The following is a 25,202-nucleotide window of genomic DNA, read 5'->3' as shown; positions in this document are numbered from 1 at the left end:
AATGCAGCCTTCGGCTGCCTGTTTCATATTCTCTCTATTCTACCCATACTCATTCCTCAAAAATGAGGGGAAGTTGGCATGTAATAGCATATACTACCTTTACTATGCAAAATGAAATCTGATTGTATTTTGCCAAGAGCCATCTAGGAATGGTGCTCCCAGTGGCTGATTAGGAAAGAGGCAGGACTTTGCCTTACCCTCTAAGAACTTACTTTTGGCACTACAGAACACATTTGCATATGCATATTTAGACCCCTGCACACATACAGGCTCAGGAATGAGTTATACCTTTTGAATTTCTTCTCTATCATTTTATTTTCATTTTCCTTGTTCATTAAACTCTAAGATGGACACTTAGAGAAAATAATGTTGTATTTAATAGACAGCATCTATTACAGTACATCTTATTTCTTTGCTGTCTTCCTTTCCAACTGGTCAAGTACAAATGAGAATTGTGGGCAGGAGTGAAAAGAATGACAGGGCACTGGCTCAAACTGGTGACATGGTATTTATTTTCATTTCCCTTCTTTTTCTACCTCCTCCTTCCAAAAGAAGACAAGGAGTCCTCACTCATGTGTGTCCTCTATGCTTTGGGCTCTTTTCCCCTTTGCAGTTCATAGATACAGGAGATATGGCTTGATGGCTCCACCTAAACCTTTCATCAACTTTGCAAATGAAACTTCAGAAGAAACTAAAGCTTAAGACAGTAGTAGCCAGGGACAAACATTTGGAAAAAGGGATCAGGGACCATGAAGATTCGAACACCAAGCTCAGTCAAGTCTTTGCCCACTGCCTCTTACAGCCTCATGCTCTTCCCAGAGGAGGTAAAAATGAAGCATAGAGTCTAGGAGCATCATGAAAAGTGAGGGGCATTAAGTGAACTTAGAATTGGACCAACAATGCACATATGTCATATGAGACCCACACAAATACTTCTGGACCCTTGAGCAGAGCACTTACCAGAATGATGTGATATAATTATTAAAAATCTTATCTGGAGACCTCTCTTTTCATTACTCTCTCTTATTATTTTAAAGATGAATTTGGGAATAACAGGTGCCATATATTTTGAAGGATTAAGTAATTTAATAATTACAGTAAATACTTCCCCACACGGATGTGCATGTGCATACACATACAAGCATGCACACACACATTCCTAGAGAGAACTCTGAGTATTTTGCGTATCTCCAATACCTTTGACTTCCCTAGACTTTTGGTTGTATGGCAACTTATTCTCTTGTTTTATTTGTGTCATATAGAGAGCAAAATTGAACAGCAGCTTGGGGATGACATCATTTTCTGTTCCAGAAAAAGTCATTGTCTTTCAGTAGATAATACTCCTTTCCAGGTGCTGCAGTGGTCATCCCTAAAATTCTCCTTAAGGAGTCATTCCAAAAATCTGCAGAAATGGCAGCTTTGATCATGCATGTCCCCTTCTTATAAGCCATTCTGGAACAAAGACAATGCATCAGCTCTGGAACTCACCCTGATCCACACCTTCCATTGCCATTTATCAAAAACACAGCTTTCCCAAGTTTTTCTTGTAGAAATCTTATAGAATCTGAAATTACAAGATTGAATTTTAAGGATAGAAAATGATTATTAATCTTCCATCAATAACACCTTATGTAAAACATGAGAAGAACCCAACTTGCTAGTAATAGAATCTGGACTATTTCTTAATTCTACTGGTCAACAGTTTGGTTCTGTATCCAAAGTGCTGTACTGATATTTAGAACTTCTAAAATCAGAGTCACTGGAAACCAGGTAAATGCTATGGCCATTGCCAACATATGTTTCTAGGAAGTTTTAATCACATATGTATTCTGCCAGAGGTATAATTCAATCCCTGAAGTATAGAAATAAATTCATGTACTTTAATATGCCAGAACCAATGTTTAAGTTATATGGAAGTTTGCATGGGGGTAAGACCAACATTCAGAAAATGAAAGCCAAACTAAACCCCCTTCATAAAAAAAATAATACACCAACATGCATTAGACATAAATTATAAGAAGTGATTATGTCTTGAGCTCAGGAATTGGAAAGTCTTTTCTACAGAAAGCCATGTTGTTCTAGTCACATAATGTGGAGAGAGATCCCATCTAGTCACAGATGGGAGAGAGATATGAAGTTATAAGGGACAGTTAGAAGGAAGATGCAAAGACTCAGAGAGATCTCAGTTGCTCACAAATCATGGAGATATTAATTTGCATTTATTGCCTGGGAGAAAGATAGAGTTGGACACTCATGGAAATAGTGTCTGAATTAAAAACAGAGAGGTAAGAGCTGATGCTTTAGAGTTACCTGACTGAGCAGTGTGTAGTGACAAAGGAGACGCTAACCATACAATCAAATCCCAGTGAGCAGGTTGTGAACCAAATTAGTTTTGGGATTCGGTTTAAATTAAAAATAAAAAATACTGGAAAGAGGTATTATTTAGTGCCTCTCTTAGATACCACTACTCACAGTTCTTTTAAGTTGCTTATCTGATGAAGAATAAATGACTGGCATGTGCATATACATATGGCCATAGAAGCACCAGGGTGTGTAGGCTCATCATTAGCAGGGACCATCTACTCTGTCACATATCTCTTTTGGATAGATTTTTCTCCTCTCATGAGAAGTACCTCAAAATTTTACCATTGGAAATATAAAAAAATTGTAGATGTTTTACTGATCCCAGATTTTACATGTTTTATATCAAGTGCACACATTAAAGGGATATTTCTGTGATTGATTGGTGTGACTGTCCTCCGTTCTAAACAGAAATATACAATAAAGATAGGTTGGGCTAGTGAACTGTGTTAAATTTCAATCATATTTTAGTATTAATTCATTTGCTAACTTATCTGCAGCTTAAAGAACAATACCTATCATTCATCATCACCATCATTATCACCATCCACAGCAACAAAAGCAAACATTTGGGGATAATCTACTGTAATTATAGCTCCAGATCTGCAAGTCCCAATAATCACAAGGCAGTCCTTGGACAAGTATTGAATGCTTCAGGTTAGACATCTGATCCTACTGTGTAGAAACATTTTGTACCTAAGTATAATTCGTGAGCCATTGAACATCTGTGTGGATAGAAATGTATAGATATTCTGTTGAAAGAAGATGAATGGAGTTATTCAAGAGTTTGCTTGGAGTGGGTTGGGCTAGAATATTCTCCACCACCATGCCCCCTAAACACATGAGAGATTGTTATGGGATAAAACCTGCCAGACTTAAAGCATGGTTCTCCCAAAAGACATCCCAAAGTTAGGGTGGTGGGTGAATCCTAAAGTGTGACATTGACTTTAGTCCCAAGGATTCTGGTACACTTGAAATCTAGGCCAGCCTGTAGTAATGGTCTTCCATCAGTACCTGTACCAAGAAAGCTAACTTCAGACACTCTTCAGGATGCTTTTCTTCATTCTAATGAATAAGAACTCTCTAGCCAAGCTCCTTTTCCTGAGAAGAGATAGGCCTGAGATTGTCCCTATAAGGTCCTAATCAAAGTCATGTCCTCCTGGATTGGAACTCTAAATCTGGTTAAAGGTCCTTTCTTGTGAGCAAATAGATGCTCCTATTAAAGACTGAAATTTAGCAGATCAGGGAAGATGAGAGAAACTCCCCCTTGCAGCAGAATGCGGGGGGGCGGGGGGTGGTTCTCCTATCTGCTGAACCTATCAGTCATGCCAAAGCAGCTTCTACAAGGCACGTGCTCTTTAATAATCAGAGCTCTAATGAACCACAAGATGAGGAGGGCTACAAGTTCACAAATAGGTAAATTTAAGTCTTCCTCATTAATATTACTTTATAGTGTTGGTTGTGACTGAGCAGTCCTCATGGGAGGGTGGCAAAGCAGTGATCTGAAGCATGCTTGGTAAGTATGAAAGAGAAAGATCCGATTCAAATGGAGATCATGTGTCACAGTACTCTCACATCCAAGCAAATTCTGGGAAGTGTTTACTTGCAGATGCCTTGGTACATTTTATTCAGATGTGTTCTGGGCTCAAGTTTAGCAATATGGGAATTACCAGTGTTCACTTTAATCCTGTGAACCATGATCTGCATGCAAATTCTCTCACCAGTGTCTATAGTAGTGTCAGGCAAGGGAGAGCTGAAAAAATCTCACCCATCCACTTTCAGTCTAAGGAGACCCAAATCCCATGTCTTTAGTAGTTCTGGGACATATGGGAGGGGATGGCTGCAATGCAGCCAACATCTGTGAGGTTTGACCAGACTGCTCCAGATCATGCTGCTGGGAAGAAAGTGGGTATACCTGGCACGTGGTGATGAGGGTGGAAGGTCAGAAAGACGCACAGACAGACCTGAAGTCAACAGTATTTTCTCAATTATGCTAGTAACAGCCAGAAATGAAACTATTCCTTTCTAAACATTGCCTATTCCTCTCAGGTAGAATTGACCCCCGAGGACCCAAGTACCGTAATTCCTGAATGTTTTGGCTCTGACCTTATTTCTGCCTCTCAGTGAATCTTCAGCTGCTTACTTAATTCCCAGAATCAATCCGAACAGATTAGAATTATGTGACTACTATTTTGGATTAAAATCTACCTTTTCTCTTAATTTGTGACCAGAGGCAAGGTTTGTGAAGGGAAGAGACTCCCCCAAACACTGGTTGGTAGAATTTGGAAATATATATTACTAACCCACAATGTTTTAAGCTTTCTGTTTTTTTGTTTTGTTTTGTTTTTGTTTTTTCTTTCTTCTTTTTGTGAGAGCTGTGCTACGCTGTCTCACAGAAACAATCACACATAATAGCCTTCCCTGAACTGGGCTTGACATTTTGCCCAGCTTATGAGGTGAGGTGTTTGGACATGAGCAGGATGCCACAAACCTCGGCCAGAACCTTCTTGAAGGCATTGGAGGTCATGAGACCCAGCCCTCCTTCGCTTCTGTTAGGAGGATGAAGGTGGTTTCCAGAACCCGTCTGTCATCAGAGCACTTCTACAGAAAGAACCCATTCCACCCAAGGAGGGAGCGAAAGACCATTAGTCTGATTCAGATGTCCATTTCCCTCCATCTTCTTCACTCCTGAGCCAGGTGGGCTCTCTGGCCCCTCACCCCCACCCTACCCCGCTTGAGAATGAGTTACCACACCAGGTGAAGAGGGACATGGAACACTTTTTAATGTCAAGTCAGAGACAACCCCCCCTCCCCTAGTCCCCAATCCCACTTTCCCTCACCACATCCAGGACCCCTCCCCGAGGCCTCTCTGGTTCCCAGACTTCGGGGGAGGAAAAAAAGTTATCTAAAAACTGCATTTTCTTCTCTTTCATACACACGCACACAAAGGTGAGAAATTAAATAAAACGAACCAAGAGGATTCAATTCTCCAGTAGTAACAAAGGCATCAGAGATTTCCCACAATGGGCTAAAGCAAGTGGTTACTGACTGTGTGGTTGGTTCAGTTGCTTGCTGTTTACGCCCTAAGACAGGACAGAGAAGCCAGTCCTCCCATCAAGGTCCGGGCCTCCAAGAGCCACACCTGGAAAAGATGCTGCGCCTAGTATTAGTGTTTTGTTTTGTTTTTGTTTTCATTTTCTCTTTTCACTTTTTATAAATGTCTCTGACGTGTAAATAACCAAGGAAATAAAAAGGCAGGAGCTGATTACACAATTACCAGTAAACTCTATCATCTTTTAGAAGATCAACACACAGCTAACGCCATATACAGCATGCAGTAATGTCTGAGAAAGGACCCTGCTGAGAAATAAAATGGCTAGAACTCTAACAAAAAAAAATATATGTATATATATACTGTATAATATATGTCATCAAAAGAAGCATAGCCAACAAACTCAAGATACAGTGTGGATCATCCTTCCATTTCTAAACAGCATGTAGAAGCATAGTATTTTCTGCATTAAATGCTAGAATAAGAAATCTGTAGCGCTGGTGGAGATGTTGGTTAAATCGTATGTGGGTTTTTTTTTTTTTTTTTTTTGGTGGATTTGACATATCCTTACCAGGTGGTTAATGCCTGGTGGTCCACCAGTTGTAAACCTAGTTTAGAAGTACATTATTTTTAATGTTTAACAAACATACTTCTCTTCACCTTTCATATGTGTATGTTTTTAGTCTTGTCTTGTTTTTGCACTAAATTCTAGACTCATATCAGAAAATATAATTAATAAAATTAATAATGAACCAGAATCCCTTATTATCCATGATGTCCATGTAGTAAAATGAAAACAAACAAACAAAAAAAGTGTAACTTTTTTTTTTTTTTTTTTTGTGACTGTTGATTGTGGGATTGTTGTAGCTGTCAGGCTGTTTTGTTTAGTCTCCTTTTTATTTTTTTTTCTTTAATTTTGCATTTTGTAACACACACAACAGTGGCACAGTCTATGAACGGGGCCACAGGGGCACATCTGGGTCCGCACGACTCCTTCTGCGTTCGTATCTATGGAATTGGGAATAGCCGACTCCAGAATTTTCCTTGCTTGGGGTGCGTCAGTGGGCGGAGTGGCTGAGCCCTGCCCACCCTGGTAACAAACAGGTCATGATGCAGCTGCGGGTGGGTCCAGAGCAGGGTGCGCATTCTTTCCGTTTGGGCAAAGGAAGAAAACTCAGCTGTGCGTACTGATCTGCAAGACCTGCAAGGCGATTTTCAATTTCCCTTTGAAATGTGTTTTCCCAAAATTATTCTTTGTTCCCCTCCCTCGAATTTGTGTCCCATTAGGCTCTGTTTCTCTGAATTTTGTTGGATTAGATCTCATAAGAAACGGGGATGCTCTTGCTGCTGTCGGAGTTGCCAGTTGCTGTTGGGTTGGTGGTGGCGGCGGCAGCTTCTCCCCAGCGGGGGAAGGTGGCATTCACATCAAAACTTGAGGAGTAGGTGCAAGACCAGAAGAGGTAGCAGCCAGATGCAGCCTGCCCTCCTCGATGTCCCGTTGTTCACTTCACTGACTGCGCCTGGGCCTGTGGAGAGAACAGACTCGTCATGGGCTGCCTGGTCTAAGATGGAACATCTGTCACCCTATGTGCTGTCATTAGGCCTTGCCTCTGATGAGGCATCCCTGTAACTGGGACATTTGATGTTCCAGTGCCATATGTGTGTGTAGGGGTGGGGGAGTGGCTGCATTAGAAATAACCATTTACAGCTTGGATCCCATGGATGCACGCTGTATAAGAGGGAGCCTTCATTTGCAAAGAGAGAACATGAGGATCAGGTTAAAGTGTGCTGGTGGCCGCTAATCCTCTCTCGTGTTGTAATATGCTAAGGACAAGGCTCAGGGTCAAGTTCAAGAAGGTGGCAGATTATTTAATATTCTACATGGAGTCAAGGAAGTGAAACCTTTGTATCATCTGCATCATCAACTGACCAATCAGCGTGTGCCTTAACCATTTACATAGCTCTCCAGCTGTTCAACCTATTGTGCTGGGAAGGACCTGTTGGACACAGCAATCTGTCTCCCTGCTGCTGCCACATTGGGTTTGGTGCCTGTTCTGTCAATCACTCTATCGCAGGACTGGGCACTGGGCTTCTGCCTGGAACACTTGGCCTCTTCCCTATCTGGACAAGGTAATAGCAGGCCTAACTCAAGTATCATGTGCCTGAAAGGCCAAAATCAGCCTGCTGCACATTGAAGTGGGATCAAGTAAAAATACAGGTGGCCTTCTGCTGTGAACATGGAAGTGAGAGAAGGCTTATGTGGAAATTGGGATGCAGAGCCTGCCACCGTGCAGGTTTGTGGGTTGGAAATGGATGGCATACTTCCCTGAGAGACACAGCTCCACCTGGCCTGCATGCAGATACTCTGGGAGATGGGGACAAATGTTGGAGGCAAGAAAACTATGAGGTGCATGAAATTTCCCAGCAGTTTGCCTGTCATTTGAAACATCAGCTTTCTGGCCAAGAATGCCCATAAAAAATGGGGCCATGATTCATGAACAGTACACACAAGGGTGGAGGCCCAGATGAGTTAGGTACCTACTGCAGCAGAGAACCTTCTCAGGCTACACCTGCTCTGGCATGCTTTGTTGCATTGAATTTAATGGAAGTATTTGAAGCCGGGATCCCCCCTAAGGCCACCTCCCCATTGTGGTCAAGAAACAAAGCCAGAACCTGCCTGCCTGACTTGGGTGCTAAGCATCAGAGATACTTGATTTGTATCAAGCATCAAATCAAGCTTTCTTGATTTCATATGGGATGATTCCATCACATCCTTGAAGCCCTGGCCTGGGACCACTGCCCATACAATTTTATGTTTTAGACCTTTGGGACAAAACTCTGATTATGGGGCAGTGGTTAAATAGATGGTCATGAATTTGAATGTATCAGGTCTTCCAATCTCATGTATTTGTGATGTCTGGCTCCCAATATTCCCAAGGCCAGGCAGCACAAGTTCTCATGATAAGAAGCACAAAACACAGGTATTCTGTTCTCCACTGGCTGGGAAGTGAACTTCTGGGCAACACAAAACTAAAGGCATCTGCCATGGAATGCCTTCCTTCTTGCAGCCCATGGTGGATACAGATGACAAAGGAGCATTCCTATTACGCTCCTATCACTTACACTTCAATTTCAGAAATGCTTATCATTTACCAATGATCACTAATTGGCTCTGTCTTGTAAAATGTAACTATTGTGTTTCTATGTAAACCACCACCAGGACTCATTTCTTCATATTCAATCATTGTGTTATTTATACAGCATTCTTTGGAACCCCAGGAGAGAAGCCACTCCCCCTGCCTTCTAGGATGAGGTTGCCTCTCTCTCCAGTGAAGAAGCCCTGCTGCTCTGGGCCACTCCAAGATTCTTCACATTAAGACCCTTGCCTGTTACTGTAGCTGACTCTAAGCCACAAAGTTTGTTTCTGAAGCCAGCAGGCCAGTAGGTCTTTGTGTAGCTGGGTTCTGAGTTTAAGCTGGGATGTCCTCTTGGCTGCATTCCATCTTCCCCCTGTGCAATGCATGGTGATTCTAAGTGTGTTCTATGTGCCTGGCACACCACGCTCCTGGCCAGGCACACATCTGTTGGTGCATGACTCTCTTTCTCTTGCATGTCTTTTGTTCTCCTCAACACTTACACACACAGCTTTGCAGCCCACTCCCCCATTCACCCCAGCACATTCCCACCATACTCCCAGCCCTGGCCATGGCTCAGAAGATGCCCTGTGGTAAAGTAAAAGGGAATAAATGCCAGGTATCTGAATTTAGTGTCTCTGGGATTCTCACCTGCATTCTCTTCTTTTGGGGCCACCCAGCTAGTGGGATTCTCTAGGGAGGAAAGTGGAGAATTAATGCCACAAGCCAGGCAGAGAGCCCAGCAGGAGCCTGCTTCCTTACCATGTAAAAAAGTCAGAAAACCGTGTTTGCAGCCAGGGCCTCTGCAGCGCTGCAGGGAGGGGCTGTGAGCCGGCAAACCATCCCCAAGACACCTCACAATGGCTGATGTCTCTGCAGGTGTGCTCTCTGGGCACCATGTGCTCTGCTTCATTGCTAAACCCCTCAGAGTTCCTTTGTGGCTCTGCTGCCTGCTGGGAAGCACCACAGAGAGCCAGCAGAGAGAGGTCCTGACCTGTTGTGTCAAAAAACTCTTACCATAGAAGAAAGGAAAAGGCCACCAAGTGCGTCAGAGCCTCCTCCTCTTGCCTGCATTTGTTTCCCTGCCCAACACACAGGGTCTCTCTGCTTCTCTCCTGTCCCAGGCCCACAGGGGACCGTCACTCACTGTGTGGGGCCATATCCAGCCTGCCTCCTCCTTTTCCACATACTTTCTCCCCTCGTCAGCCCCCCCCCATCCTTCTCTTGGGCACATCCAGGAAATCTGACCTGGACAAAACTGGTCATAAGGAGGAAGAAACAGGAGTAGACCCTGAAGAAGCATCGAGACGAGGGTATTCTAGTCATCCTCCCAAAGGGGACAGCTGCAATCCTCCAATCCATAGAAATTCACAGACTGTGCCTTGCCACCTGTGGCCTTGACCCCTTCAGTTTATTCTTTATGCTAATTCCAGAGCAGTGTTTCTATGATTCCACACTCATCATGACACTAATCTATGTGATTCCTACAGCCTTCATGAAACTTCCCAACTGCTTGGTATAACACTCCCTACATTTCAGAGTCTGCTTGCTATCTGCCTCCTCAGCCTCTTTTCCTGACACATGTTCCTTTGTTTCTCCTCACTCCCTGCCACCACTCCCCACTCCATGCAACACAAGCACACAGACACTACACATACTCATGGTCACGTAAGCGAGTGTGTGTGAACCACATTCTCTTTCCTTTCCATCCTCACATACCCTCTGCCTCTATGCCTGATGTGCTCTCCACCCAAATCACTGCCACTCATTGTTCCAGATTCTGTTCTGGTCCCCATTTACCTCCTCCAGGCAGACTTCCTTGACTTGCTCCTGTTTTGCTTCCACAGCACCATATGTATCCCACTATTAAAATACCTACTATGTGTGTTATAATTCTCTTTATTTGCCTAACATGAATTTCCTCTGCTGTGCTATAAAGTTTCTTAAGGAAAGGTAGGGTCTGTGTCTAACTGGGCCCATGGCAGGTATTTAACAAATGTTTTTTAAAAGAAAGAAGAAACCAGAACATTTTGATGCATACTGATGTGTTCACATTTACTCTGTCTCTGTGTTTTCCTTTCTCTTAAAATTTTACTGAGACAAAAAAGCAAAAGATCAACTGAATCAAAACAAAACAAAAAATTCTCTACCTTTTTTTCTATCTCAATTTCTCTCTTCCAAACATCCTTTCCCTCTTTTTCTATTTCCAATAAAAGTCTCTCAAAGTTCCTATGGTTGAGGGAAAGTATACATAGAAGTAAAACCATATCTATTAGGATTCCAGGAAGAATTCTTACAGTTGGAAAGGTGTCCCAGACCCTTAAAAGCACTCAGGTATGAAATGAGGATTATTCTCTGTGCTTTCATATGTGGACACTTAACCTCAGAGAGCTTAACTCCCTTGACTTCTGTCTCCAAATACAATTTTCTTTCCACCAACTTGGGCTGTCACTTTGTGTAACTCACACATCTTCCAAGAATGAAGAAAGGAGAGAAAATGAGGCCACAGGGCCTGTCCCACATCGGTACTGGGTAAGGTGGGACCCACACATGGTTTCCCACACTTGCCAGCACATGAAAGAATTCCACGAGATGAGAGTGTTTTGTCTAGGCAGGTGTGGATCACAGCATCCTGGAGCAAGGCCCTCTCAGAGCCTGTGCCAGACAGAGCAGCAACTCAGTCTATTAGCCTGGTGACATGGGCCACACAGATGAGGCCTCTGTTCATCATCCAGCCACGCCTCCATTCTGCCTCAGATGCCTTTATTGCTTTTATTTCACTAGAGAGCTGTGAAAGCCTAAAGAGACTAATCACCAGGACAGTTGGGGTCCCAGAGGACTGTGATGAACATCAATTTAACCATCAAAGACATCTAGTGGGAAGGAAAGCCTCAAATAAGATGTGTTTTATTTGTGGCCAAGTGACTCACCGAAGAACCTCTCCCTTCCTTCCAGTTTCCCCTCCCTCCCCCACTTCCCCTTCCAGCTCCAAGTTAGAAAGAAAGAGAGAACAGGGTAAGTAAAGGATAGCATGCAAGGCCAAGGTCTAAGAAGGTCATCACATTAGAGCATCTGCTTGTGAGGAGAGGCTGGTCTGGTCTGGAGCAGCCAAGACATGGAGCTATTCTGGGCCCTGGCAGGTGCTCATTAGTGCTGCCAGCAAACAGCAGTTAGAGGTCTGCAAGTGGAAGCTACCCAGGGCGAATGGCATATCCTTGGAGACAGGTTAATCTAGATTGGCATAGACATGGCCCAAGGTCAGGGAGGACTCCCACTGGGCTGCTTGTGGGGTTAGCTCAGAAGAGAAGGCATGTTGGAAGAAAGTGAAGAGTTTTGGATACCCATCCCCACCCAAGCAGCAAGCAGGTGCCTGGAAATAAATATACCAACCTTTCCAAGGGGTCAGAGCTGTAGTTTTCACTTCTAAAAGAAATTAAAAACAAGCCACTGTTAAGGTAGAAAGCAGTCAGAGTCACTTGCTTTGTCCTCTGATGGTTCTGGGAAGGAGCTGGTTCTCCCGGCCCGGGGCCTTCCCCAACCGTTCTGCACTTGCCTCTTGCTGTCTTGACCACAGTCCAGCTCTTGTATGTGCACCTCTCTTTTTTGTTGGGAAGTCAGTTGCCATAAGGTTGAGTGGGGGGATGGGGAAGGATATGACTGAGGGTCAGATTGGCTCATTAATCCAAAGAGAACCAACACACCCATCTGATCATAGCAGGAAGCTTGGTACACGCTGGAGCCTGAGGCCCCAAGCCAATAATACTTCTTTGTACAATTTTCTTTCTTTGGCCACTGGACTATCCCCTAGTTAAAGTCTGTAGGCCTCAAGTATAAAATTGGCTGATACAAATGGATTATATTATAAAAATCTGAATGTAGGTGCCCATGCTACATTGAGATGTAAAACTTTGGCACTTATCTGCACATTTTACAAAAACTGTGCCAGAGGAGCTCACACCTGTGATACCTGACTTCCCTTGATGAGTCAGACTATATAGCAAGCTGGTCCAGAGGGACAATCTCAGGCAATAAGACCCACACCTATGCTGCTACACTTACACTTGCTAAGTAAGACCTGCCTGTGGAAATTTACTGGGATGCCAGCTCTTCTTTGATGATTAGACCACAAAAGACCCACATTTCACCAGCTGCAAGCCTTCAGAACAATCCATAGAGACTTTCCTGCTAATAGCAGATGTCCTGAGTCGTCAGAAAGTGGTCCAATCTCTAACATTTTACTTGCCTCTTTAACTAGGTGTCTGCAATAGTTCAGCCTGGATGCAAAGAGGATGGAAAATCCTTTCACAATGTGTATGTAGATCAGTGATTTACATTTTAAATATTTCATAATTTTATTTGTCAGCTATACATCAATAAATCTGAAAATTAAAAAAAATGCATTAAATTCTTTGCATCAAGGTGATACCGCTCTCTGTGCAAAGGTCCTTGCATATAGAAGGAAAGGCAACCTGGATGTAACTTAACCTAAACTCAACTAAAATATTTAACCAAAATCAGATGAATAGGTATGTATGCATTCAAGCTATCTATTCTTTAGGGTGCCCGAGATATGATATCCCTCTTTAACTAAGTGGACCTTGGCAACCTTGGGAAGCCACTCTAAAAAAAAGTAAGGGATAATCCATGATCAGAGAACAAAGGTATGATTCACAGAAGATCTGTCACATCAAGATGGTAAAGAAAAGCCTCATTGTGCATTTAGCAAGGACAGTCTCTTGAAGTGATTGTTGGGGCCTAGAGACCCACCCCAAAGCCAATGTGGGGTTATTTTCCCAAAATGTCTCACTCAGGTACCACTGACTAGAGTTTCTCTGTACCAAGAAGAAGGGTGACTGGCAGGATGGAGGATGAAGAGAAACTCATGGAGGGAAAAAGTAGTCATAGGCCTTCATCCCCAAACCACAAGCAGTGCAGATGTATGGTACATTTGAGGGAGGGCAGCCACTGACTTATGGGGTGCTGGTTTAAACACTGCTGTAGGAAGGACACAGGGAAGGGTTCTACTTAGTAGTTTGGCTTGCCAGAACATCGAAAGAGAAGTGAACTAAAAGTGTAAGTTTCCACAGGGCTCTAGATACCTGTTGTGATTTTATGTAAGGCAAAAGCATCTGTAAACAACTTTAGCTTAATTGTTACCATCCAGCTATTCTGTCTCCTGAACTCCAACACACACTACTTGAATGAGAACAATACTCTTCAGTGACCATTTCAAATTGTCTAATTAACTGGAATGTCCTTCTGTCCACCTTACATCTCACCACAGTAAGGGGGGTAATGTTGCCATGATATTGTCTGTATTACCCTGATATTACCCTGATGCTATACTCCATCCCACTCCAAGAAGAGATGCAGAAAGGTTAACATGCTTTCTAGATCATGGTCTACATGCTACCACTGTTGTGTCAGTTTGAAGAAGTATGAGCCTTGCTTGAGCCTCCAAGCCACCCATGGAGCACTAGCCACCAATAACCTCATGTTTTTGAGTTCATTGTTGGCTATCAAGAAAACAAACAATCCCTGAAAATCCAAGCATGTATTTCCTTGGCAAGAACTTGACTGAAATGGGTGAATTTTGTTGATATATTAATGAGAAGCCGGGTAGAACTGGATAAAATATTCAAAATAAAGTATAAGAGAAAAGAAAAAGAAGAAAAAAAGAAAAGAAGAAAGAAAGAAAGAAAGAAAGAAAGAAAGAAAGAAAGAACCACTCCCCTTAAGCCTGCAAGTCAGTATCTGTAGTCAATCCATAATGTGATCTTTTTTGCCACCGGAAACAATGTTAGCTAAATCTAAGTACCTATGTAAACACTGGGTTTCTGATTCTAGTGTGCAGAGAAGAGCTGGTTGCATGCCAGGATGGATATATTCACCTTCTAGAAAGAGGTTGAGAAAATGTTTTTTATACCTTCAGTATTTAGACATTCTATGTGCCATAGAAATGCTCACTGCTAGACAGCTGGGCCTAATTCATTATCTTTAATCCTCTGCAGGGAAGAAGTGGTCATCTTTCCTACTGCACTTTTTTTTTTTCTTCTTCTGATATACAGAGTTTACTAACTCCCCCATTCTTTAATAAGTTGGTTTGATGGTCACTGTGAGGTTCACAGACATTAATCAGCCAACCTTTCCCAGCCCACTGATACCATCAAATCTGACTTCATGCCTAGGAGATAAAAAACAAAGAACAGTGGATGGGAAATGAACAGCTACCAAGACGCTGAGTTTGCAGTGTGGGCCCCGCACACTTGCCGGGGAGGGACTCAGTGAGGGATGGTGGTGCATCCCTGAATCCTTATTTATCATGGCAGGAGTACTGCGCCACCAAATATTAATACGAGAAAGTGACATGCAATCTGTTGTGTTTGCGAAAGGGGAGCAGAGAAATACTTCAAGGGTGGCAGAAAATGCTGAGGGGAATGAAATTCTCTTATCAGAATCTCTCTAGTCCATCCAGATATTGAGTAACAAAAAAGCTTAGAACTTCTCTTAAAGCCAACTGTACCCTGTCAGTGGAAATCCATGCATTTGTATAAATCTTGCTTGGTATTTCTGGCATAAGATAAGCATAACTTGGGGGTATTCCCTGAGAAAATAGGTAGCTCTCTATTCTATAGGAGACTAGCAAAGAAGAAGGGGAAAATAAAATGAACACAGATGAAGGGGAGAAATGCCCCAGGCACAAGATTTGTTTTCTTTAAGATATTTTTAGTTGTACAAAAGAATCCAATAGCTATACTGAAGACCACACTAATCCAAATCTTGGAACATTCCAGATGTCTACAATCTACAACTTCTGGCAATGACCCATTGCCGTGTACTCAACAAGAAGGATGTGGCATTGAGAGCAGCCTGAGAATCTGAGTACAGAGCTGGCATACAGATCCTTTTACCCAAATTCATTGTTGCAGCAGAGAGGGGTGAGGCAGGACAGCTTTGTCTCAGCAGGTGGAGCCTGGTTATAAAGTGTCCTTCTCCTGCTCCAGTGCAGTGACAGAAGTGATTCGTTTGTTTCTGGTCTGTTTCATTATCATTGGCTCTGGTGTGGGACAATGCCCCTTCTGTCAGTTGAGTATACCTACAGGTAAATACTAACTCCTTAGCAACCACTACCTGTTTTACAAGTTCCTATTCCCTCTGAAAATAAAAAGCTAAGTGATCAGAATCACTTCTAAAAGCACATCCTGTAGCACTATCTGTCCTCACTCCAATCCCTCATGCCTCCTCCTTTTCTCATTATTCTCATCTCTTAATTCTCTTAATTTGAGATCTTGGATCTCCTCATGCCAGGGTTTAATAAACATAAGTTGAATCATAAATTGAACCTGAATTCTTCCACTGACTTCACTTTTACTTTCTATTTCTTTGTTTCATTTTCTTGTTGGCAGTGCCTTACCATGGCACTCTACATCACCAAGGTGAAGAACGCAGCCCTGATTCTTTTTGTTGACAAAAGTATTTTTCCTCATCTGTCAAACAGCTTCCCCTGTAATTTATCTCCTTTCATCTCCTTCCCACCTTGCAAGTCTACTGTAAGATGGGACATCTTACAGATGGGAAGGGATGCAGGGGATGGGTGTGGGAGAAAGATCAGGGACTGGGGTGGAAGGTGGGTAAAGCCTCAAGCTGCCTTCCTGCTAGGCTACCCTATGATCAGCACCGTCCTCAGGAGGAAAACAGTAGCATGTGCCACATGGATTCCACTGCACCACTTGGGTAGTCTCACTCCTGCCCAAATGCTCAGTCTCAGTCTTAGAGAACCACCTCTGCTATGTTAGGGGACTCTGGTGAGTCACTTATATTGGTGGGCCTTTGAGAAAAATTGTGGCTGTGCAAAGAGAAGCAAGAGATGAAGGACTTTTATAGGGGAAGGGCTTGAGGTGGAATAGGATTTACGGGGCTGGAGAGAAGAGCTTGAACGAGTTAATTAACCCCTATGACGTTACACTGAAGGAAACTCTTGTCTTTCAGTTTGCATCTGGGGATTGGGCTTGAATGATTCAAAATGCACCTGGCAGTTTTCAAAGCCTTTTTAATATGTGTTTTCAGGTGAAAGTTGGAACAACTGTAAGGTAGATAAGACAGATCAATTTTATTTTATAGAAGAGGAAATGGAGTCTCAATAATGTTTAGTGGCATGCTCAAGAGCACGGAACTACCAAATATCAGGCTCTGAACTCGATTCCAGTGGTATCCCACTCCCAGTCACTACTTATTGATTATCATGCACGCTGTACCCTGCCCATCTTCCTTTCTTGGAGAACCTCGCTTTGAATCAGCTGATGCATTTTAGGGAACACCTAAACCTTCATGCATATGGTGTTTGCTTCTATTGCTCATGGGCCACTGAAGCTATGCATGTTGCTATGAAAACTGCTCAGTGGGCTGGACTGTTTTCCTACTGGTTCAGACTCATGCTGTCTATCTTTGGCCTGCACACGGATCCCTGGACTTTCAGATGTTAATGGTGTTTATTTTCTTTCCCCCCTCCAGGCCCTTCTGGGGAAGTGTGGGCAAGGTGTGAGCAGAGAAAGGACAGATTCCCTGGGAGCTCTCTCAGCTCCAGTGACCTCCTTAGCTTCCCCTGGCACCCTCTAAGCAACTCCACAGACAGGTAATGTGGGGGGGGGAGGAGAAGGGGGATACTGGCAGAAAGGGGGAAGGGCAAAAAACCATAAAGCAAGGGGAATACTGACCTTGCAACAAAGTTGAGCTTGTAGGCTCATTTAGTTCTAAATCGGGTGAGGAACGTACAGGAGAGAAAAATGAAAACAAACACATATATTATATACAGTAGCTATATATTTGTCATATATAGTTTGTATACTGCTATTCACACACGTTTCTGAGGGATGGATAAATAAAGGAAGACACAAAAAACAAAGGCGGACAAGATGCAGCATGAGAAGCACTAAGGTGCCTTATGCTTCCATCCTTGAATGCCACGGTTGGAAAGTGATGGAGTTGGCTGCTCATACATTTACAGTGCTGTGCTGAGCTGGGGAACTGACATGGTAGCAAAGGACCAAAGTCCCTTTCCAGATGAGATTTCTGTCCCACATCTTACCCCCATTGTCTCACTTCGGGAGACCAAGTTCAGGAATTTCTGGTCCCATGGCACCATAGCAGGAACAAGGTGGCCCCAAGAACCATGGTGATTCAGCTTATGGGGGCCCCTGCTATCCTTGCAGTCTTAGGGATCAGGAACATGATCTCATGGGTTCATGATAAGAAGGACCACCCTGCTCCATTTTGCTTAAGTACTGTCAAAGATATGGCCACAATGGGACCTCCTAGCACAGCATTCCTCACTTCTCAACATTCAGGTCGCATGATGCACAACGTGCAGGTTGTGAAAAAGTTGGTGGCAGAATTGTGATAATGTAGCTGGCTTTCTGTGATGCTATAGAAGAATGGACTGCATCACAAAGTTCATATATTCGCATAACACAAATGCTACTTTCCCCTCACCCTAGTCTGCTTGATGGCTCTGGGCTGAGAGTCTGCTGATAATGGGAGATGACACAGAAAACTCTGCTATGTCTGTATTTGTCAAAAGGACTTATTGATGATGGGTGTCCATCAAGAATTTGGGGGCTGCAATGTCTGGACTAGCCTCAGAGAGAGCTGACAGGGTGAAAACACCCATCTTGCACACTAATGCCATTTTACTCCACCTTGCACACTTGTGCAAGTATATAGTATATAGTATATAGTATATAGTATATAGTATATAGTATATAGTTACTAGTTTCATGGAACTATGTTAGCCATGGAGCATTTCTGTGATGGGCTCCTCCTCACAAATGGCCTCTCAATTGAGGCTTAAAAAGTGCTTACTGTTAGATTAAATTTGGCAAATGTTCCATGCTTTTTCTCCCTCTTAGAGATTTAGCACGCAAAGAAAAGCTCTGAGGTCTCTGCATTAAAGAACATCCCTGCATGCACCCCATTCATCTCGATTGACCCAGTCTTTCTAAACTTATATGAACACATAATTTCACTTTTTCTTTTATTTTTTATTTTTTTTTAATTTTTTTTTCAACGTTTATTTATTTTTGGGACAGAGAGAGACAGAGCATGAACGGGGGAGGGGCAGAGAGAGAGGGAGACACAGAATCGGAAACAGGCTCCAGGCTCTGAGCCATCAGCCCAGAGCCCGATGCGGGGCTCGAACTCACGGACCGCGAGATCGTGACCTGGCTGAAGTCGGACGCTTAACCGACTGTGCCACCCAGGCGCCCCCACTTTTTCTTTTATTTTTTAGAGAATCCTGGACTCCACAGAGCTGGCAATTGGAGGAATGTCCCAATGACACAGGGCAGATGCAGACAGAATGATGCTGGGGAGGCAGAGGTTCTAATTGCCATGCAGGGGTCAGCTGAGAAGAGCAGATTTATGGCACATGCTTCACTGCGTTCCTTGCCACAGACTCCAGTTATTTCACTCTTAAAGCTTGTGCCTTCTCCCTGTTCTCATCTTCAGATGGCTTAAGGGGAAGAGTCCAGGGAATTAGACAGTAGTGATAAAGCCAATTGCAAAACCATGCCATGCATCCAAATCAGAAGAGTGAGGAGGTCAGAGGAGGAGGAATACTGTTCACAGGAATGAGGGGCACTGTGGGTGGAGGGCAGGCCTGGGGAGGGGTGGGAGGCACAGCTGGGAGAGCCTCAGATTTGCAAGGCCAGGGAAGGAGGGGTCCATTCCTTTATAATCCTGGCCCTTTTGTTCATGCAGACACCTGCCAGAAAGCCAGAAAGGCCTGACAAATGTGAGGGGCAATTATGACTATCCCTGTGTGAGAGATGTCAGACAGATCAATCACTCTAATCCCATCTCTGTCCATTCTGACCTACCAGGTCTGGGATCAAGGGCAGTCTTCCCCTTCCCATCCCCCTTTGGATCAAGCTGGGCCTTGTTTTAAGTGCTGGACAGAAGGTGGGCCAAATGTGATTTGGAAGCCTAGATGGAACAATGGAGCAGCACAGGAGGGTTATTCGGGTAAGGCCGGATACACTGGGCTGTGGAGGGGGTGTGGTAGAGGCTGGGGGGTGAAATGAGGTACTTGAAGCTATGGGATTATCTGGGAGTTCTCAGAATAAAAGGAATTTATGTTCTTGCCAATTATCTGCTAACTTACTCCCTTTCCCTCCCCATCATATTCAAGAGTGCCTGCTACCATGGGAGACTAAGGGAACGGATTTGAAAAATTCTAAGCTACCTGACTTGGGATATGAAGGGATCTGCCCCAGAAAGCAACCAGATATTAACCATATGGCCTGTAGTACGAATCTGCATCTACTAAGTGATGAAAGCTATCACCGGATGCTTGGAGTCCTGCCTGATGACACACACCTAGACAGCCAGGCTCACTTGTATGTAGTTGCTTGAGACATCGCAGGTCTACAAGGGAGTTTGTTTGCTTTCTTCATTTGATTCTGGCACAAGTATAGTTGCCAGAGAGGTAATGAAGGCATAGAAATTTTCTGTGCATATATTACTCCCCCCCCAAATAAATAGTTGTTTAATGAATTAATGCATGAATGACTATGTGGCTTCTGTTAGGATGGTGGCTTGGTTGGACAAATATATCTCAATCCAGTCAGACAATACCCTTTGACATAAATGAAGAGGTAGGAAAATCCCCCATTTTCTATTAATTCTCCCTCTGAAGCTAATATCATTCAGGATCCCAAGCCCTATGATTCCACTTTTATTTTTATTTTTTAAATATGAAATTTATTGTCACATTGGTTTCCATACAACACCCAGTGCTCATCCCAACAGGTGCCCTCCTCAATACCCATCTTTTATAAACAGAATCCAGTTTCTCCTATGTCCCAACAACCCGGAAAAGGCTCAGCAATGGTAATGTTTTACACTGCTCTAGGGAACAAAGTATGAAAATAGCAAATGTTCCTCTCTGAGCGCTTTGCTATCACACCCAGTTGGAACCCTGATACCTCAGTTAGCTGAGGAGACCTTAAAGAGAAGAAAATTAAATGTCGCTTCAGCATCCCAACATCGTTTCTTCCCACTTCAGGGTTTTTCCATTTCAGAATAAAATGTGAACATTCTTTCTCATTTTCCTCTGCTACTAAGACCCATTTTCGTCCATGCAGTCATTTCTCTCTCTCTCTTTCTCTCTCTCTGTCTCCAACTCCCCCTCCTCTCTCTTTTCCATTCAACCCTGCCCAGCTGTTCCTGATTCTCTTCCACTTGCCACCCTACCCCGGCCGTTCCTTCCAATTCCTCCTGTGCCATGTGACCCTTTCCTGCTCCTACTGCCCAACTCAGGGCTCAGTCTTACCAAATAGTGTGATGCTGGCATTGGTATGGCCCAACTTATTGGAGGCCACACAGGTGTAGTTCCCATAGTCATGTTCAGACACATTGAAGAAGATGAGTTTTGAGAGAAAAGGTCTGTTTTCCACTTTGACTCCCTTCTTTCCTTCAACCAGTCTGAGACAAACAAGAGAGACAAAAAAGAAGAAAAAAGGAGATGGTTATATTTTTCTAATAGGAGAAAGACTCTGGAATTAATGATCTTTTTATTGTCCATTTTCTGATGTTAGGAGGACTATTTTTTCCCCCACTGAGCTATACAAGTTAACACACAATGATGCATACAATTGTATTTCTCTATTTTTACACAGGTGTCTGGAGACTCTCTTGGCACTACACAGATATTAACCAAGTTCTCTGAAGGCAGGTGCCTTCAACAACGCTAATGTGCCAGCTGTGAGACATTCAGACAGTATTAGTCACGCAGTAGGTGCTCCAAGTGTGAACCTAATCGATGTTGATGATGGTGTTAATGAAGAAGATGATGATGGCAACCATAAAAATAAAAAAAAAAAAATTAAAAAAAATCTCAGTCTTCAAAGAGAAGAACCTAAGGAGTTTGAAAGAACATGTTTTCAAGCACCTGGGTAATAAATGTTCTCTTACAGCTTGAGGCATTCTATAGATAATATCTTATTTTTGGTTATAAGAATCAGGGAACATTTTTAAGCAGGGTAGTCTGAAGGGCTTGAGAGACCGGTCTTCCCAGAGTATTATAGCAACTCAGTCTGGAAAGGATTATGGATTCCTAAGAATATGACCCTATTGACTGGGCAGTTTCCCTGAGCAATCCATGATGGCAGCCCCATATGCCACAAGGGTTCCCTTTGGTGGTAGGGGCTACTAAAGAAAGGCCACAGAGAGTTAATGGGGGAAAACAGATATACCTAGTAGAACCATGGATACCACTACTGGACAGATGGTGAGGATAGGGGAATACTGCTCAGGGGTCAGTGGGGACACATCCTCCATCTCAGGACACTGTTGACAAAAATTCCTACTACCAATGCATGTCTACATAGAAATTATGAGACTAACTCTCTTCCTTTTTAGAACTCTGGAACATCCCATTTCAGAGAATGGGCTTTAAGCCAACCTTTTACATTCCCTGAAATAAAATGGTCTTCCTTGCCCAGAAGCTGAGTCTATGCTATGGGAAAGATAAAATTCTAGTGGGGAAAAAAAATCCTGAATGGAGGATCTCAGCAAACATGGTTTTAGGCCTGGTTGGGGCAGGATGTGTAGGAAGAAATGTCAGGGTAGATACATAATGGAACAGGCACAGGGGACAGGAATTGGGGCAAATGGCTGGTTTCAGAGTCATCACACTGAGAAAGATAATATTCAATGCAGAATAGAAAGGGAAGCCCAGCAAGACAATGATGAGAAAGTGCTCCATAAACTATAAAATGTTATTCAATATACTATATTTCTGTGGAGTTAGACATCGAGAACTCCTGCCTATCCCTGGGACCCAGCATGTTTTTGGCATAGAGGACAGCTGCTTTGTCATCATCTGAGGGGATTGTCTCTGTAGGACCACGGGACGATTCTCTCCACCATCCCTACCATGATCAGAAGAGAAAGCCAGGTTCTGGCTTCAGTTCTCATGCAACATCTGTCTCCAGGGAAGTCAGAAGGTTGCATGAAGGAACTTGCTTGCTTTTCATTATGTAGATTTTCCTCTGAGAGCCTTTCTCTCTCCTAAGCTAGGGGCAGTGAACTGGCCTGAGTCCATGGACTTCATTAAAATGTGAGCACTGTAGGAACGGAATGAGTCATCCGGCTGTGCTGCCAGATGCCACTGTTATATTTCCAGCTTGTTATGTAGATATTGATCCTCTAGGAGGTGCTGTCTAAAGAAGGCTCTACAGCCACCCACCAGGAGGTTTTCAGAGAGCCCGTCAAGTGTATTGATCCCATTTGCCATTTTGACACTATTCCTGGGCTGGGGAGGAAGCCTTCACATCCGAACCAAGCTGTGAATTAGATTTCAGCTCTGCAGTGGGGAGAGACACTTACCCGAAGCAGGTTACTACTTGACAGCTCTGAAATGTCTTTAGTTAAAAGCAGGGTGGGGTGGCGAGCCATTCTTTGCAGCACTTTGCAGCTTCTAGGGCGACAGACTTGCCTTTTCTCTGTGTGGTCACACTTTTCCCCCATCCCAAACTGCTCCCAGGCTTTGTGTTTTGTTTTGTTTTGTTTTGTTTTGTTTTGTTTTTTAATGAACCTGAGGCTTTTCATTGGCTCATGCCCCCATGGATGGGTGGCTCTTATTACACACAGCATCCTATTTCCTCTCCTTTTCATTGATGATACATGCAGTGGCATGTCATTCAGTAGTGCTAGTGTGTGGACAAAGAGACTTCTACCCAAATTTTGAGAAAACCGCCTGTCCCCATCATATTGACTCCTTTGATTTGCCTCAGAAGTCCACCCATCTCACTGGAATAGGAGCTAGGGTAGAGCTGTTCTTTCCCCAGGGATATCTGACTAGAGGAGGTTGCCTGCCAGCCTCAGGGGCACAGGAAGGACTGGCATGGACAAGGATCTCAGAGCCAGAGATGTTCAGGCTGAGCTGGGTGTCAGGAAGGCAGACAACTCCACTCAGTAGGAGAACACTGGAAATACATAAATGCAGAGCACATAGAAAACTGATCAGAATCAATTAAAGGGGAAAAAGGAGCCCCATGAGAAGAGCTTGGACAGAGGAGGAGTCAAGGCTGCCTGAGCCAGGGTTTTCTGAAGCCCACCCGCCCCCCTGCCCCAGTGACATAATTGGGCTTTCTCCTCCTGGGTTAATAATGCATAGACAGCATCATCTCTGGTGACAAAGTGTGTAAAGCAGACTTTCCTTTTTTGGCCATTTTTGCCTATGGTCTGCTCTAATTTCCTCCACATATTATAAGATCTTACCTTCCCCTATGTTTCTTTTTAATGTTTATTTATTTATTTTTGAGAGAGAACAAGTGGGAAAGGAGCAGAGAGAGAGAGGAAGACACAGAATCTGAAATAGGCACCAGGCTCCAAGCTGTCAGCACAGAGCCCAATGCAGGGCTTGAACCCACAAACCATGAGATCATGACCTGAATCGAAATCTTGGATGCTTAACCGATTGAGCCAACCCAGGTGACCCTCCCCTACATTTTTTTTTGAATTTTTCTTTCATAAAGTATCTAAAAAAAGATGCTTCTGATTAGTTTGTGGGAAGATCTGGACAACCGAAGGTTCAGGAACTGGGTGTTCAGCTCCATGTATTTTGCTATTGGTTTTTGTTTTTGTTTTTGTTTTTGTTTTTCCTGATACTAAGATTATTATAGGAAAGGGGAGGGACAAATGAAGCAGGACTTGCAATAAAGCTATTTATTGGGAAATGCTACTCCCTTATGCCTGATTCCGGATTCTTAGAAGAAGGGAGAAGCCAGCTATTTCTTCTTATCTCTTCATGTGTTGTTTTTTTTTTTTTTTTCTTTCTGCCTTCATTCTTTTCATCTATAAAGACCTCATAAAGAAAGAAACACTGAAGGTGTTCTAAATAGTACGGACAACAGCTGGGTCACTCCTGGCCTGGAACTGCTCAGTGTTCTCACAATTACCATCTTTGCTGTTTTTCTTACTAGCTTCTCAGTCTCTGTAAAGCCTTCCTTCTCCACCCCATACACACCTCGGACTTTTTTTGCATCATCCTGTCCCCATTTTTTATTAGTGTTTTGAACATGGACAGCTCTTGCACATTTATTTGTTGTTCATCCACCTTAAAATAGCTCTTTGATAACAGTAATTGTCATGTTGCCTGGCTGTTCTGAGCTGCTGAACCCTGTGCTAACTTGCCATTTGATAACTCCTCACAATGACAATCTTCAGTGAATCACAACAAAAATCCCAACGAGGGCTGCAACAATGGGAGGGAAGGGAATAGTCCCCTTTCTTTTCTTTTACCTTGAAGGAACAACTTGGGCACAAAGGGAGGGCAAATCGGGTCATAGACTCCTCTCTACACCACCACCGATGGTGTCTGGAAGTGAACTGGAGACCTGCTAACTTATTGGCCACTCCCAGAGCCCCATGAATATTCCAGGCTTCTTAATGCAAACCTGAGAATGTGTTAAAAATAGGTTCAGGCAGAATGCGTTATTTTCTTGCCCTATTAAAAAAAAGAAAGAAAAGAAAGAAAAGAAAAGAAAAGAAAGAAAAGAAAAGAAAAGAAAAGAAAGAAAAGGAAAGGAAAGGAAAGGAAAGGAAAGGAAAGAAAAGAAAAGAAAAGAAAAGAAAAGAAAAGAAAAGAAAAGAAA

The 25,202-nt window shown here is 43.3% G+C and overlaps 1 protein-coding gene and 1 long non-coding RNA gene across 7 annotated transcripts in view; one reads left to right on the top strand and one right to left on the bottom strand.

The window, feature by feature from the left end:
• The first annotated feature begins 3,812 nt into the window (after positions 1-3,812).
• LOC121035652 (uncharacterized) lies at positions 3,813-21,523 on the top strand. The gene is made up of 4 exons (XR_005793009.1): positions 3,813-3,877; positions 17,059-17,179; positions 19,425-19,566; positions 21,222-21,523. It is a non-coding gene; the product is annotated as an uncharacterized LOC121035652 (long non-coding RNA).
• The window catches only part of NTM (neurotrimin), a 957,218-nt gene continuing 937,936 nt past the window's right edge, over positions 5,921-25,202 (bottom strand). For 3 of the 6 annotated variants that reach the window (XM_040483562.1, XM_040483563.1, XM_040483567.1), the window contains 4 exons: positions 20,876-21,027; positions 17,262-17,297; positions 11,938-11,970; positions 5,921-6,939 (listed from right to left, as the gene is read on the bottom strand). In XM_040483562.1, the coding sequence (XP_040339496.1) occupies positions 6,839-6,939; positions 11,938-11,970; positions 17,262-17,297; positions 20,876-21,027 (322 nt within the window). In that variant the 3' untranslated portion in view covers positions 5,921-6,838. The remainder of the gene's footprint in view (positions 6,940-11,937; positions 11,971-17,261; positions 17,298-20,875; positions 21,028-25,202) is intronic. The other 3 variants (XM_040483564.1, XM_040483565.1, XM_040483566.1) reach the window with 3 other exon arrangements.

Source organism: Herpailurus yagouaroundi, unplaced genomic scaffold (assembly GCF_014898765.1).
Source record: "Herpailurus yagouaroundi ecotype Mexico unplaced genomic scaffold, PumYag 161, whole genome shotgun sequence".
In the NCBI taxonomy this organism is placed as follows: domain Eukaryota; kingdom Metazoa; phylum Chordata; class Mammalia; order Carnivora; family Felidae; genus Herpailurus; species Herpailurus yagouaroundi.
The sequence above is the reverse complement of the archived record's forward strand: the minus strand, read 5'-3'. Positions and strand labels throughout refer to the sequence as shown.